The sequence below is a fragment of the Seriola dumerili genome, unplaced genomic scaffold, assembly GCF_002260705.1.
Source record: "Seriola dumerili isolate Sdu_G_001 unplaced genomic scaffold, Sdu_1.0 BDQW01000191.1, whole genome shotgun sequence".
Taxonomy (NCBI): Eukaryota; Metazoa; Chordata; class Actinopteri; order Carangiformes; family Carangidae; genus Seriola; species Seriola dumerili.
Window position 1 is genome coordinate 1,843,202 of NW_019174446.1, and position 16,048 is coordinate 1,859,249.

Consider the following 16,048-nt stretch of genomic DNA (forward strand, 5'->3'; position numbering starts at 1 on the left):
GGGAGTGAGGACAGGGCAGAGGAGAGGGGAGAGAGTGAGGAGAAGGAGCAAAGAGAAGGTAACAAGGTAAGGAAAAGACAGGAAACAACATCCTGTGTGATGACTTGGCACGTGGGTGGAGGGGAAAAGGAGAAGTGCGTTGTGGGGACACATGATGACTGAATCATGTATAGACTGGGGAGTAATACAAAGCAGGCATTAAATGAGCAGTTGAACTGGGCCTGTTAGGGTTGGGTGGAGAGGAAGAAGAATTAATTAAGGGCAGAAGGAAAATGAATTCATGGTAAAAAGCACGAGTAGATCAAAGTATTTGTCAGGGTTTAAAGATACAGGGCAGAAAACACTCTGGTGTGTTTCAGCTTACTTCCATCTGTGTCTCTACATATACAAACTATGCATTTTGTTGATTTTTGAAGTGAAAGACAAAGTAGTGAGTGTTAATGATCTGTTAGTTTTCATTCCATAAACTTCAAGAATAGAAATACATGAAACTGTAATTATTGCAGCAAAAATCAAAACTTATATGTCTCACACAAAAACAACAGGCAGTGAGGGTTGCGCAGTGTGTGACATGGTGTGTGTGTGTGAGTGTGTGACATGTCAGGTTGTGATGTGTGCACGTTCTGTCTCCCTGTGCTCCCTATCCAACATGTGCCTGTCAGCTGGATCTCTCCCTCAGCCTTCAAGCCAGCCTTCCTCTCCTTAAAAGCACTCTTATGTGGCTTTAAAATGCTAATAATATCAGTCCATTACCAGGCTACACATAATGTGAGACCTGTGAGAGTGTGAGAAAAAAACTCTGTTCAAAGCTCTTCAAATGCCTTCTCGGTTGAAGAGAGGGTGGAAAAATATCAAGGAGAGAACAATGATTCTTTAAACACTGGCTCCTCGTCATCACTGAGGAATGGAGGCAAGTCTTGCCAACAGTTGGACATTTCATTTCAGCAAAAATATATGGTGCAAGACATATTTGCTCGAGTTAATAATTTTTGCACCGCTTACATGTGTGTAACTATAGCCGTGCATGCGTGCAATGATAAAGTGACAGGGTGGGGTGCTGATTGAAGGTCTGTTGTGTGTGTGTGTTTGTGTGTGTGGGGTAAGTTGTGGAGAGAAGAAAGGGGACCACCGCAGTAGAGTTGTCTACACGGTGGCTTCACATTTCCCTCTGTGGTTCTCTCAAACCTACAGCTGAAGTAACATGACTGACATTCACACAGACACGCATGCACACACACACACACACACACACACACACACACACACACACACACACACACACAGCACTCTGTTGGAGAGCTTCAACCTCACACTGCACTGACTTGCCAGCTTGCTAATCTTGACCCCACGGACATAAGCTGTTGTGAAGTTTAACAGTATACTCACTGTGTGGAAAGTCACTTTCTTAATGCCAACCTTGGGTAACTACACAACCATGCTGGATTTAGACACTCTACAAAATACAATACCTCTAGGTGTATTCATAATAACCCAGTAGTCTGTGTAAGTGTAATACATGGGAAAGAAAGAGATCTGCATTCTATATTTGGTTCATGCATGTCATACAGATATTGACAATAGCATAAACATCTTGATAAAAATGTGGGATCAACCTGAGTTTCTTACTCTAACTACATAGAAACTTATACAGTTATTGATGCATTAAATCTCACTACATGGGTATTAGCAAAGATTGTTAAGAAGTCACTACCTCAACACCACATAAAAGAAACATTTCTCTTAAGCAAGATGGCATAAAAGTGGCAGAACAAGACCGAACATATGAATGTAGAGGGACTAATCAAACACATTTATGATAATATATATCAAATAAGCTGTTCTGCACTGAGTGAGATGCATTAAACACAACTGGTAAAGACCAGGATGAGGAAGATGGTTTTTAGCCACTTTAGTGCCAGCCTCTGATTCTTTCAAGTCTGGTTGGACCTCCTAGGGTTGTAATGTGCCTCTTATTACGCAAGCATTAGGCAATTACACCACTGTTTTCTCATTGGCTTCCCAGAGCCATATGAGCTTATGGCTTCACACATGGACACGTGAAAGCATCTGTACGTTCCTTCTTCCTTGAGGTTGACTGCCTTTCTCTTTCATACTTCTACTCCGCATACTGTTCTACTGCGTAGCCTACAGATAACTGCTGTTTGGCAGGAGACTACTGACCACAAATACACAGAAATACATGGACACATGCTTACAAAAATACACACACAACATGTTTACAAAGAGTTGTTTATATACAGAAACTCAACCTATAAGTTTCTGTTTCTGCTGCAAAAATATTACAATACAGTAACACACTAACATTGTTATAATCTTGTATTGATGTGACTATTCTGTATCATTTGCCAAGGAACTAAACCCCTTACAAGTGTAAGAGTACTACACTAACTACACACAAAGCCTCAGTGCTCTGAGAAAAAAGTTGCCAACAACTCCAACAACAAATTTATTGTGTCAGACTTTGCTGTGCATATCGACACATGGCGCGAGTTCAGCTATTTCCATGGAAGCCCTATCGAAAGAACCTAGACAAAGTGGAGACATACTGACTATCAAGTAACTATTCCCACTATTCCCCTGACAGTCCACCTGGCCTGCGATACTGCTGTGTGACTGGCCAGTCTCTCCCAGTCAGTACAATGACCGCTTCAAACCAACTGCACAGGATGCCAGAACATCAACATGTCATGAGCAGGGAGAAAAGGAACTAAAACATAATAATGCACAAGGCTGAGGTCGAACTACACACAGGCACATACACAAAACATATGCACTTACAATTTCATGTACACACACACACACACACAAACACTCACACTTTGACAGGGTAACACTGGTATGTGTGTGTATCGCATGCTGCTGTTGAGCACAGAGCTTCCTAGGTTGGTGGTAAGGGTGTATTCTTAGAACCTTTATTTCCTGCTTCAGGATAAACCATTTTCACTCACACACACATGCAGGCACGCTGACCGAGGCTGAAGTCCTGCAGCCAGGCGGTCAACCCCTGGATCAGGCCCTTTTATGAGTGCAGGACAGCTGAGGGGTGATCCCTCTCGCCTCTGTCAGCATATACTCCGACTTGACTGACAGCAGTTTGCCAAAACACAAGAACAGTTTCCGGGAAGTTCTCAAATAAGGTCCGTCACCTTGAGTGCCACCAAACAAAGAATGCAAAACTGCCTCCAAAGGCAACGCACAGACAGATGTTACAGGGGGAAAAAAAGAAAAAAGAAAAAGAATCGGCAGTTGTTGGGAATTCATACCCTGACTGTTTAGGCTTTACACACTTATATCACATACAAATGAAAACATCAGCCTATGGGTGATACAACATGAACGGTTGAGCTGTTAATAAAAGTCATCAGGATTTATCCTCTGAGGACAATGATTAGGGACCGGACAGTTTTAACGACCTCACTGTGTCATCACAGGAAAGATTGAGGTATTCTCAAATGACTAGCATTCATCATCTTTAGATGATATATGTCCATATCAAGTTCCATAGATATCCATCCAAATGTTATTAAAATATTTCAGGCCGGACCAGTGAACCCAAAGATAAACGGACCGACAATGCTGTCCCAACAGCCAGTCCGCTCTGAGCCAAAAAAGAGAGGAAAATAAGTTGTGGTTTACTTGTTTGATTCCCCTGTGGTGAGTCCTAATACCCGTTTCTTTCCCTCTTCTCCCCTTTCTCTGCACACTACATCGGAATCATACGCATAAAAATGGCCATAAAAATGTATAGCAGGGCCCAGGCTGGGGTTTTCTCTCTCCAAATCCCCCTAAACCTCTAACTGCAGGCCGAGGAATACAAGTGTTGTGGTGCAATCTTCTCACAGAGCAGAGGGCCTGAGAATAACATCACAGAGGCCACAGATATTTATGGAATGAACCACAGGCTGTACACAGAAGTCAGCAGACACCACAACATAGCACACAAGACGCTGTATACAGCTCCTTACTCATATACAGTACAAGAGACTGCCAGCTAAACACAAAGTGCTCTGGTCCAAAGCTCTGCAATGATGGATAAGTGGGATTAAAGCAGAGAGATGATAACGATACAATATGATACTGAGGTAAATACAGTGGCTTCAGAAAGTATTCAGACCCCTGCACTTATTGCACAATTTATTGTGTTTAATTTTAAATGGATGAAATCGCCATTTACACTCAATAACCAATCATGACAAACAAAAAACAAAAAAAACTGAAGACTTATTTACAAAGGTATTCAAACCTTTTGAACCCTTTAAGGTCAGGTGTGATTTCACCTGTTGATTGATTGAACAGAGTTTAGAAAAGGCCGAAAGCTGTATATATTAGATCCCACAATGCATACTGAAAATCAAGCCATGACGTCCAAGGATCTCTCTGTAGAACTCTGTGATAAAACTGTTGTGAGGCACAATGTAGATCAGGCCAGGGTATAAAACCATTTGTAAAGCATTGGAGCACAGTGGCCTCAATAATTGTGAAATGGATGCAGTTTGTAACCACCAGGACTCTTCCTAGAGTTGGTTGTCCGTTCACACTGAGTAACCAGGCAAGAAGGGCCTTGCTCAGGGAGGTGACCAAGAAGCCAACTGTCACTGTCAGCAACCATCTCAGCAGCACAACACTGTCAGTCAGGCCTTTACGGTAGAATGGTTAAATGGAAGTACAAGGAATATGGAGTCTGCCAAACTGCATTTAAAGGACTCAAAGCATGAGGAAGAAGATTCTGTGGTGTGATGAACTAAAAATCAAAACTCCAAATACTATTTCTGGCAAATCAAGCTGTTGTGGACTGACTGTACTTGCGTGGCCCAGTCAAAGCCCCGACTTGAACCTCAAAGAACATCTGTGGAGAGACCTGAAGATTTCAATTCAGAGACTTCCCATTCAATCTGATGGAGTGTGAGAGGAGCCACTGAGAAGAATGGGATAAACAGCCCAAATCCAGGTGTGCAAAGCTTTTAGACACTTACCCAAGAAGACTCCAAGTTGTAATTGCTACCAAAGGGGCTTTTACAAAATACTAAAAAAGGTCTAAATACTTTTGTAAATGGTAGATTTCAATTTTTATTTTTAATAATATTGTAAACAATTCGAAAAACATGTTTTCATCTTTGATGATTTAAAACTGAACCTACAACACAATAAAGTCTGCAAAAAGTGAAGGGAATACTTTCTGTAGACACTATAGATGCAGCTATAAATCACTGATTTGACTCAGTATTCATATGATTTTACTTGTAATAATCTGTTCAAAGGCCTCTAGCTGGACAGAAAGAAGGATGGTTGGTGGTCAGCATGGACAGCGTGGTGTACGCCCTCAAGAAGACTGATAGCCTCATAATAAGCAGCTGGTTTGACTGAACACAGCGGTCAGGTACTCTGGTTCACAGATCAATGATCACGTCCACTAACATTCATCTGGTTTCCTCTGTTCTGCTCTCGTAACTTTAGCTCCGCAAACACGAACCAACTCTTCCCCTCTTTCTTACAGCAGTAGCGGAAAATGGCGTTTTCTCCCTTTCCAGGAAATCGGCTTGCATGATATGTTTGCTGTGTCATCTGGGAGACAGAGAAATCTATCAATCACACTGGTTCCCACAGAAAATAAGACAAATATCACTTTACCTAACAAAAAAAATGTGAAGGGGGAAATAATCCACCTCAAACAGCAGTATTCAGTGGCTAAGTCTAAACTTCCTGTTCATATTACGCCACATCGTCTGAGGGCTGTTTCAACATGAGCCCTTATGAACCCATTCCCAGTCTCATCAGTCAGCCCTGCGCAGGCTATCCTGTCTGAATTAAAACATAAATTCTAGGGCAAACTTTAATAAAAAGGGGCGTATGATTTACTCTGGGTAGCGGCTGTCCCCATTTTAAAACAATTTGATGTTGCATTAATCCTGAGTGTCAAGGCAATGTGAAATATGTCCTCGGCATTTACCAGCACCAGGTGTTTCATTTGCTGGACTGACAAAAAACAATGTTTATTCTGGCTGACCCTCAAATCCTTGCTTATTTTATCTTCTTTCTCCCAAGAAGAGAGAGAGAACATGGGTGTACATCTAAAGAGAGTAGAAGAGAGGATTAAAGAAAGGGAGAGGAACAAGTGGAGCTAAATGATTTACAGTCGACCAAGAAAGGTCTAGTGCTAATCATCTCAACTGAATGTCTCTTTCCTCTGTCCCAAGGGCCCAAACAGAGCACAACAAGAATGAAGCACAGGCCTCGTGATCCCTCAGAGACATTCTTACTGATGAAATCTTTCACACTATTAGCCACTCTACCTCTGTTTGACTGCTGGGTGGGTCTTCTATAAGGCTCTTCTGTTGGCTGGCTCAGGTTCAACAAACTCTCGTGGCTCTGTGCCATTTTCCCTGTTTCTGCACTAAAAGCTTAGATTGACAACTGGATTACATTATGATGATTGAACATTTGCCTTTAACGCACTATAACTATACTCACTTCAAGACAACCATGTAGTATCAAAAGTGAATTCTTGTAAAAACATATATTTAAGGCAGAGTCATAATAGAGGCAGTAATGACATCAATACACACACATAAACCAACTAAAAGATCAGAACAGCTACTTGGCCAAAAAAGGACCAATGCAATTAAAGAGATTTATTCAGTTGGTTTGGTTTTGCCCACAGTTCTGTGTTAATGACACACTGGCATATTTTCACAAAAAGACAAAATTTAGACTAGCAAGAGTGTAGAATTAAGATCCTCTGATTATATTTTTAAAGCCTGAAAATAAAGACAAAAATAGATGAGAACTTTATTTCAAATGGCCCATGTCTGGCTGAGCTATCCCCACAGACACCACTTTTACTGCATGATGCTTCTCTGCACTAAACCAGCAGGGAGTCATTTCCAATATCATTTCTTTCAGAACTGCTGTTTTAAAACCAAATTTTGGTGCATTCAAAATGCTCACTTATGAATGCTGCTCATCAATTAGGCTGTTCTGCTATGGCAGTTTAAGAAATCATACTAAAGACCTCTTTTATTCTGGTGATACAGATATTACCATCATTGACATCATTGCCTCTGAGAGGAGTTTATGATTAACCCTGCTCAGCAGCCAGGGGAGTTTTTAAAGCAACTCCTAAATCAGAGTATATAAGTGTAGGTCCTGGGTGTCACTGTGTGTGGCCCAAGCAGCTCTTCTCCTCCACTGCAGCAGCGAAGCAAAGCGGCACACTTTTTGCTGGTGTAAACAAACGGGGAAATGGGGTACTTGGCAGCCGACTAAAGTGAATGATGAGGCAAGTGTGCACTGAAGCATCTAATGAATCATTTGCTGGGAACTCGGGGTTTTATGAGGAAAAGAAAGATGAGGAGAAAGACATGAAAGAAGGGGACCAGCTGAAGAGCGTATAAAAAAAGAATGGCATTTCATATGAAAATAAAAAGAAACTAAGAGAGCTGCAGCTGTCATACAGACGCCTGAGAGGATCATTCATAGTTTTTCCCCGATGTGAGGACAAGAGATTATAATGCATAAAACTCGCAGGGTCTCCTAATCCTACTACCAGCACAGCAGCAGCAGCAGCAGTATGTGAACCCCAGTGACCGCTGGTGAATTTACTGAGGTGACTGCTGATGCTGTGACAGGTTTGCACCTTTGAACGGAGCTGATGTGCAGAGGGCCTGTGAGCAGCTTTGATCTACACCCTGCCTTCACCCATCTTCCACAGCTACTGCCTCAAATAAATAAAAATGGAAATGTTCGCTGCTTCTACTACTGAATGAACAGACCTAAATAAAATCAGTGAAATCTGTCTTTATTATAGGACAGATCTAATGTCTCCTAACTGTAAAACTATAATACTTGAGTGTTCACAGTAGTTAACCCAACAATTTATAAACATATTCTCTATATAGTTAAGTGTTTATTCTAATTACTTTTTGTCTGGAAAAGTTATAATTGTTGATTATATGTTATGAAAACCACTTCTGAAATCTGCATCACTTAGTACAATGTAATGACAGTTCCCACAATTAAAGTGTAAACTACAGAATGAAAGTTTACCACAACTGAAATGTACATGGTTAACTTCATATTATCTTTATTATATATATTTTATAGTATGGTAAGAACACTTTTTAGGACGGTTAAATTAGTTCCCTCAAAGTTGTAATCTAAAACATAAACATTATTTAAGGCTTTGCTACAGAGATTTACTGCAGAAAATTCTTTATATGAATATAATAAAGATAAGAGTCCATTTAGGAGAAAAACAGACACAGATTTCCTTTCTCATCACTTTCTGATCAGGTGAAATCACTTTGAGAGGTATGCTTTCTTTCCTACTGCCCTACAGTAGGAAAAAATGTACATCACTCCTTTTTCCCACCTCTTTGGGGACTTGTATCCCTCTATTCCTCCATCCACACATCCCTTGTCATAGAGAGGATGCTACTGTGGGAGAAGGGTGCATGTAATGTTCTGCCAGGGAATTTTATTAGTAACAGGCAGGGTCCTGGCTTCAGCAGGCTGTGTTTATCTGTGGAGGGGAGATCCCCATCACAACCACTTATGAGGACATATATATGGGCTTAACCAGGCAGCCATTCAAAAGCAATGAGGGGCTGGCTTACTGACCACAGTGTGCTGGGACTGGGACCAGTCAAACCAACACTGAAGCAACGGAGAGGAAAAGCCAGAGAGGAAGGAAATAACAAATACACAGGGACACACAGAGAAAAAACTGTTGAAAACAAATGAGAAAGAATGGAAAGAAATGGATTGAAGTATGAAAAAGAGGGTAAAAGGGTGCATGACAGGAAGAGTTAGTCACATTAAACATTAAAACAGAAAGGGACAGGAAGACAGGGGGGAAGAAAGGAAGGAATGAGGGTAGAGAGGGTTATAAACACCAGAAACACAAACATGATGTGAGGAAAGAAACTAATGAGAGAAAGAGGGAAGAACAAAAATGCTAGAACAGTCATACTTTGGAAAGTGTATTAGAAAAAGACACAGGAGGAGGGAGTGAAACAGAGACCATCGATACAGCCACGTTATGTTGACTTGGCGCTGCATCACCACTGACACAGCAGCCTTCTCTGCCGTTACCATAGAAACGCAGGCATGTGCACTAATCAAAACAAAAACCCAAAAAAACCCATATTTTGCGGCAGCAGGATGCTCCCTGAGTCTCCCTCGGACAGACCATGAGGTAACCAAGTTAGTGATGGAATTTAGAGCTGTGTCATCTAGGTGTGGGGATGTCGGGAAATGTGCAGGATATTTTAAGACACAAACACACACACATGGAGAAACATGTGCAGACACATGGATGCAAACAGGCACAAAGGGAAGGAAAAACACATAAGAAAATACACTTTTCTTGAATAGTAATTATTTAACTCCCTAACATAGATAAAAAATATAAACACTGTTTATACTAATTAGAAGGCCGGTGGTTCGATCCAGGCCGCATGTAGAAGTATTCTTGTTACATGATACTGAACCCCACTTTGCCCCTGATGGCTGTTCCATCAGTGTATGAATGTGTTAGTGAAGGGGTGAATGTGGCAAGTAGTGTAAAGCGCTTTGAGTGGTCAGTAAGACTAGAGTGCTATAAGTGCAAGTCCATTTACAATTTACCATTTACCAAAAACACGGAGACAGATATCATAAGCGGAAATAGAAGGCCATGTGGAGGAATGATGTCATTTAAAAGACTAAAACAGCATTTGAAAAGCACTTTCTGTCAGAAGAATAAAATGTGCTTTGTCCATCAATTTTTTGAACTTTTCTAAATAGAATCTGACAATTCTACCCATTTTACACAACCATTGGTTAGTGTGAAGGTGTGAAAGTGGGCAGGGTTTGAATGTCTCTGTCAATCTGTTTTGTCATTCTGACTACTATATATATAGATATGTATAATGTGTATACACACATACATACGTATTTATATCTAAATAAAAAATATGTTTAACTTAAAAATGTATATTTTCTGGTTACCTAAAAATTGATTAAGGCATTAAAACTAAGTAATGGACACAACATCACTATACTGTGTTATTTCCATTAACCATTTATAGGTAAAGCCTTATAAATAAATATGTCATGTCATGTCATTGGCAACGCAAACTGTTTTAACCCTCACACAGACACATTTTAACATGTCTGTGCTGCTAAAAGGGGAAACCCAATCTGATTAGGGTGTTTGAAAGAGTGGTACCCATTCACCCCAGTACACAAGAAGCTTTCAATTAAGTGTTCCATGAGTGAAAAAAAAAATCTCACTGGAAAAAAGGAGAGAGAAAGTGAGACAATGAAAGAAAATAGGAGTAGGGAGTAAAAGATCTGTGAGATTTTGCAGAGGGCCCAAACCACAAGAAAGTCAGGGCTGAATGCATGCTGGACATTCCCCGGGCCGACGTTCATGTACTTGGAAAAAGCCAGCTTTTTCAAGACAGGAAAATGATTTCAGCTGTGTAAATTGACAGCGGCCTTGTAGCTAGAGATGAAGAGGGAGAAAGAGGGGAAGCCTGCAGCTCTGTGTCATAATTCCTGCTTGGTAAAGAAGCCCCTGGGGACCTACCCCTTCAGAGGAACAGAATTTAACATCACATGATCAAATGAAACTGTGTTAATTGTTACCAAATGAATCTGGTGGTGGATATCAACTTAGCTCTACAGTGTTACGGTCATACAGGTTTATTTTACCTTCATTGAAGAAATGTATCTACTCTAAACGATAAATACATACTGTACGCTAAAAATGAGGCTGAAGGGGAAACTGAGGAGCTTTGAAGTGTGTCAGAAACGGTGTTAGTAGAAGAGTATCAAGATATGCTCCATCAGGATGTTTACATATGCTTGCTATTTTAGCCTTCACTCTTCCCAGGGTGTTATTACAGTAAATCCTGGACATTGTGAGGCAATCATTTCATGTACAGTTAACAATAACAGCATAGCTGTTTAGGCCAGTCATTTAATTATGACAACGGATGTCATTAGAGGTGAGCTTTAAACAGAATTGCAGTCAATGGCTACTAAGACTCAAAGACAAGATTTCTTCCTATAGCCACAGTTGGTTATAGATTGTAAACACATACTGGTTTGCATGATTACAGGCTCTCACTATGCCTTTCTCTATACGACTTGGGAGAGCACACACAGTAGTATTCAGCATAGATAAAGCACATGACAGGGCTTGGCAATGGTATGGCAACAAGCCCCTGTTTTCAATCATGTGACTCAGAAGTGTGATCATCCTAAATTGGAGGGCAGATGTGAACAGGGAAGGTGGTGAGGATAATACATGGTTAGGAATGGAGGGATGAACACAGAGAGTGGTTTGACATAATTCCTGGGTTTCACTGCAGAGAGGGAAGTGGTGGCTCTTGGCTTCTGTGTGCAGAGGTTAAGGGGGTGACTGAATGTGGGTGTGTTTGTACACATGACCATGCCTGCTGCTAGTGCTTGTGAGAGAGAATGCATGTGTGTTTTGTGTGTGTATGTACAGTATGTGGTTGTGCGCATTGCATATTTGGGTGTGAATGCATGACTGAGTTATTCTGTTTGCAAGTGCACGTGTGCCTGGCTGTGTATTCTGTATGCCTGTGTTCATCTGGAGCGCTGCGTGTGGAGGGCTACATGGTGGCATGTGTGTTTTCAGGCCAGAGTTGAGCGTCGTGCGATGCACTCTATGTCTATGAGCAGATGTGGGTACCAGAGCCGCAGAGCGACCAATCCTGTAACCACCAGAGGCAGAACATTACTGGCCAATATGGGGTGAAATTGCATGGCTGCTCTAACTGGTTTTTACGGGTGAAAGTCTGAGAAAAAACTCCAGATTATTTTCCATGCCCACAAGATCATCATTTATCATTTGACATGATAACAACATGGCCAACATGTCAACAAAATAAATCTAGGCCCGGTATCCATGGAAACAGAGTAATTACATCCCATTAAATGTAATAACTTGTACCAAAACAAACAGCAAACATTTCATCATGGCACACTGTGTGAAGCTAGAGGGGATAAAAAAAAATACCCCCCGAAAGTCCCTGCAAAACAGTAGCTATGGTTACTGATCAATACATTCCTTGCTCCAATTCATCAAACGAGTAAATGAAAGAGTATGAGGAAGACAGCTCGGGTACTCTGGGAGAAATTTGGACAAGGTTGGCCAGAGTGCAGTATTTCTCTCAGTCACACATTGCCCAGAGGCCTAGACCCCATCTTCCTCCCTGCTCTATTCAGTCTCCCTATATATGACACTTCCACCAACTGAAGGCTGCAATGACGCCTGAAGTGGCCTCTCCTCTCCTTTTGTTGTCCACCTTCCATTTTTATTTTTCTCCATTTTACATCTTGTGACAGCTCACTTGCAGCTGCACAAAGCATTAGGCACCACTTTTATCTCCCTCATTACATGTGTTTGCCAGCTCCATATCTGCCCATTCGCACACACGCACACACACACACACCCCCCCAACCCCTCTTCTCTCTCACACACACACACACACACACACACTCTGTGGGGCTGCGGTTTCAAGGCAGTTATGACACAATCCAGATTCTCTTAGTTGCCTATAGTAGGGAAATGTGTTTTGCACTGAGCTATTTCCCTCAGAGGTCCAGATTTTCCCTGCCTAGCAGCTTTGATCCACATGGCATTGGAGGCTTGTGTCAACAGTTTTGTGTTTCAGCTGTAGGGCCAAGCAGTGCCCCAAGGTGTCACTCACTGCTCTCTGTCATTACAGGGGCAGCTTAACCACATGCAGCGCTGCAATGTGCTGTACCCTAAAAATCTCCTATGAGACAGCAAACATTGTGAGAGCACAGATGTGCACGGATGTACAGGCACATACACACCAAAAACACTTGCTGCAAAACAGGTTTTATGGAGTGTGATTTGAGCTCAGACAAATTTGAGTGGCACCTTTAATGAACTGTGATCACCTTGCAAGTTTTGTGGCGGTCACATAGTGAGCAGTGTGTGTGTTTTCAGAGCAGAATGTGATAAAGCTGTGTAAGTGTAATGAGATTTATTAACAAGAGAGGTACCAGACATGTGTAAAAGACAGGGAGGAAGACTGGGAGTCAGACTCAGTAATAAATGTCTTGCACAGCATCTTGTATTTGAGAAAAAAGGATAAATGTGTAGTATAAGCCAGAATGTATAAACACAAGAGAGGGAAAAATATTTTTTAAAAAGACTTAAATGAGGACTGGCTTTTTTTTTTTTTTAAATCAACATGCAATGCAAGCAGTGTTATTGGGAACTAAAGAAGGTTGATGATCCTGCATGAATCTTAAAATTTATTAAATTGCTAAATAGTACTGCTCTGTGACTGAGTGTGCTGCAGTTTCACAGCTGAAAAAAACTTGCTTTGTGTAAATTATTCTAGAAAAATCTTTCCCTATAACAGAGCCATAAATCAACTTTTTGCTTTGTTTTTAACATCGCCCTAAAAAACAGTAAATATCCATTTTCATGTCAACCACAAAAACCCAAACATCAATTTAGTGGAGAAGCTTCAGTGAGGAGAGTTTGTCTTACTGGTAGATGTCTTTTCGCAGCACAGTGCGGGTCAGGGGGTTATCAGCCTGAGGAGCCATGCTAAGGGAACCCATCTTTAATACCAGGGTGTCCTCTTGTTTCACATGGGGATCTAGTGAGACAGAAACACACACACACACACACACACACACACACACACAGAGAAACAAATACACTGAATACAGAGAAACAAATACACTGAATACAGAGGGACATATACAACACTGTAAATAATGAGTGATTGATTGTACTATGCTGCTTTTTTTAATCAGTGTCATAAATTATTATAAAAATTCTGTAAATATAACACCAAAACCATAAGTCCACCACTGAACTGTGCCTCTGCCATTAGTCATTACAGTACTACCAGCAGGCAAAACAAGACTCCACGCATCTGTGATGTTGGGACAATGATTTTATACTCTGTGGAACTATATATAACTGCGGTTGGTTCTTCACAGGCTGAAATATTTCTTAGCGAACGTGTCTGCACACTAATGTGGTTCCTCTGCTATGTCTTGTCAACCATGACAGGGACTTTCATACAGGCACCACAGACCTGAAGACTCCAAACCACAGCCTGTGACATAATACTCTCCTATTGTTGTACAGTGTCACCATGTGTACACAAGTGTACTTTCAAAAGACACAAGTAACTCTCTGACCTGATGCTGTCTGTTTGTCTTGTGCTCCAGGACAGAAGATCCTGATCACACTGGTGTTGATGTAGATGAGAGGTAAACACCGAGAAGTCAGTGTGTGGCTTCTCATTGGTTGGCCTGCTGACTTTCCACGCTCTCTGTAGCGTCTTGGTACCGTAGCCTGAAAAGACATTCGGTCAGTAGTAGAAACAATTCATAAGGTCTTAATCATAAGTTTTCTGTTTGTGGGCTGGTTCAAACAACAAATAAGAAAATAAATGCCGATTACGGAGTAGATGAGATCATTTTTTCCAGTATCTACACATTTACTCACACAAGCTTTAAAAACAATATATTTTATTGTTGTTAATTTCCCGATGTGGGTCATACCATACTGCACAATTATTAGAACTGACAGACACTTTTTCCTACCTGGAGCACCCCTGCTACGGTTGCCAATAAGGGACAGGATAACACCACATCAAAGGGCTGGGCTGTCAGCAGGATTTCTCTCAGGTACTGGGGTGAGCTGTCTGCCAGAGGATCAGTGGTCATCCGTTGACTGGCAGTGGTAGCATTACTGCGCGTTGGCCGCTCAGACCGAGTGGTGAGTTTGTGACGGACATTTTTGGTGACAGCCTGAGTGTAAGTGATTGACAGGAAGCCGTGCTGCTGGTGAGAGCCCTCCAGGACCTTAGCTGCCGTCTGGCCATTGGTGAGACAGCACAAATCACAGATAACAGGTATAATCACACAGAGCAATCCCAGACAAAAACATAACTGTTCTGTGTTACATTGGTCTGATTTCCTGGAAGAGGGTTAAGCCTGGCTAAAACATTACTCTAGATTTTACAATATATACAAATGTATCTGATTAAATGACAAATTTCTAATCTTTTACAATAAACTGGGCCAGACTTACAAACATGGATTATATGATTTTATACAGATCATTTTGGGAAAAGTAGAAATTTACTTTCAACAATGCTCTATTTAAAATTTGGAATTTGGAAAGCCTGGTTTAGACTTACCCCTTGCATTTCAGCAAAACTTAACCTCAGGATTTAGGCATTAAAAAAACCACAACCCTCTATGTTCCCATATACAATTCTAAAAAAGCCAAACTGTTCTGTGTAGTAATTTAGATTGGGTCATCAAATCAGCCCCCTTGACAGGATGTGTAAATTCTTTCAAAACCAATTAATGAAAGTGGCTGTTTTCTGAGGCGGAATTATTTCTGATTTATTGGAAACGCGAAATCTTAAAACTTATGAGTGAAGCAAATACAGGATAAAAATCACTTAAATACCAATTCCAAATGAAAGACAGATCTGGTTAAAATCTGCAAAAACATCCAGGAACAGTGGACTTATTATTTATTTATTAACTGGAAAATTGCTAAAAGCAAAAAATAATGCAACCTTTTGAGAGACATTCAATAATAAATGTAAGAAAAGTTTAGAACACATTCCTCAAAGACCAAGTGTGTTACATTAGAAGCCTTAGAGGTATTTTCCTTTAGAGCATTATGTGATTGAGTTTGTTAATTTGTGCAAATTTTCAAAGCAACGCTTTAAATTCAAATCAAAGCACTAGCTTCTGAAACATCTCTGAGGAACATACAGAACTTTTCTTTTAGGCCACTGTTGATGGAGGATAAGCAGAGTCAACTAAAAAGAAGAACTGGATTCTTACAGGAGGGAAAAAGCCAGAGAAGTGGCTAAAAGAGTCTTGCTTGCTGACGGGTCGAACCAACACAGTGCGTCTGTTCAGCTTGTCAGTGCAAGAGAGGACCACTCCTCCACAGCTGCCCGAGCTCCGAACACCATCCTCCATACTGGAG

At 41.1% G+C, this 16,048-nt stretch overlaps 1 protein-coding gene across 1 annotated transcript in view; it reads right to left on the reverse strand.

Moving 5' to 3' along the window:
* The window catches only part of vps13b (vacuolar protein sorting 13 homolog B), a 322,535-nt gene that overhangs the window by 120,861 nt on the left and 185,626 nt on the right, over positions 1-16,048 (reverse strand). Inside the window, exons 29-31 of the mRNA XM_022753222.1 lie at positions 14,638-14,910; positions 14,230-14,386; positions 13,565-13,676 (exon numbers count right to left, since the gene is read on the reverse strand). Coding sequence (XP_022608943.1) covers positions 13,565-13,676; positions 14,230-14,386; positions 14,638-14,910 — 542 coding nt within the window. The remainder of the gene's footprint in view (positions 1-13,564; positions 13,677-14,229; positions 14,387-14,637; positions 14,911-16,048) is intronic.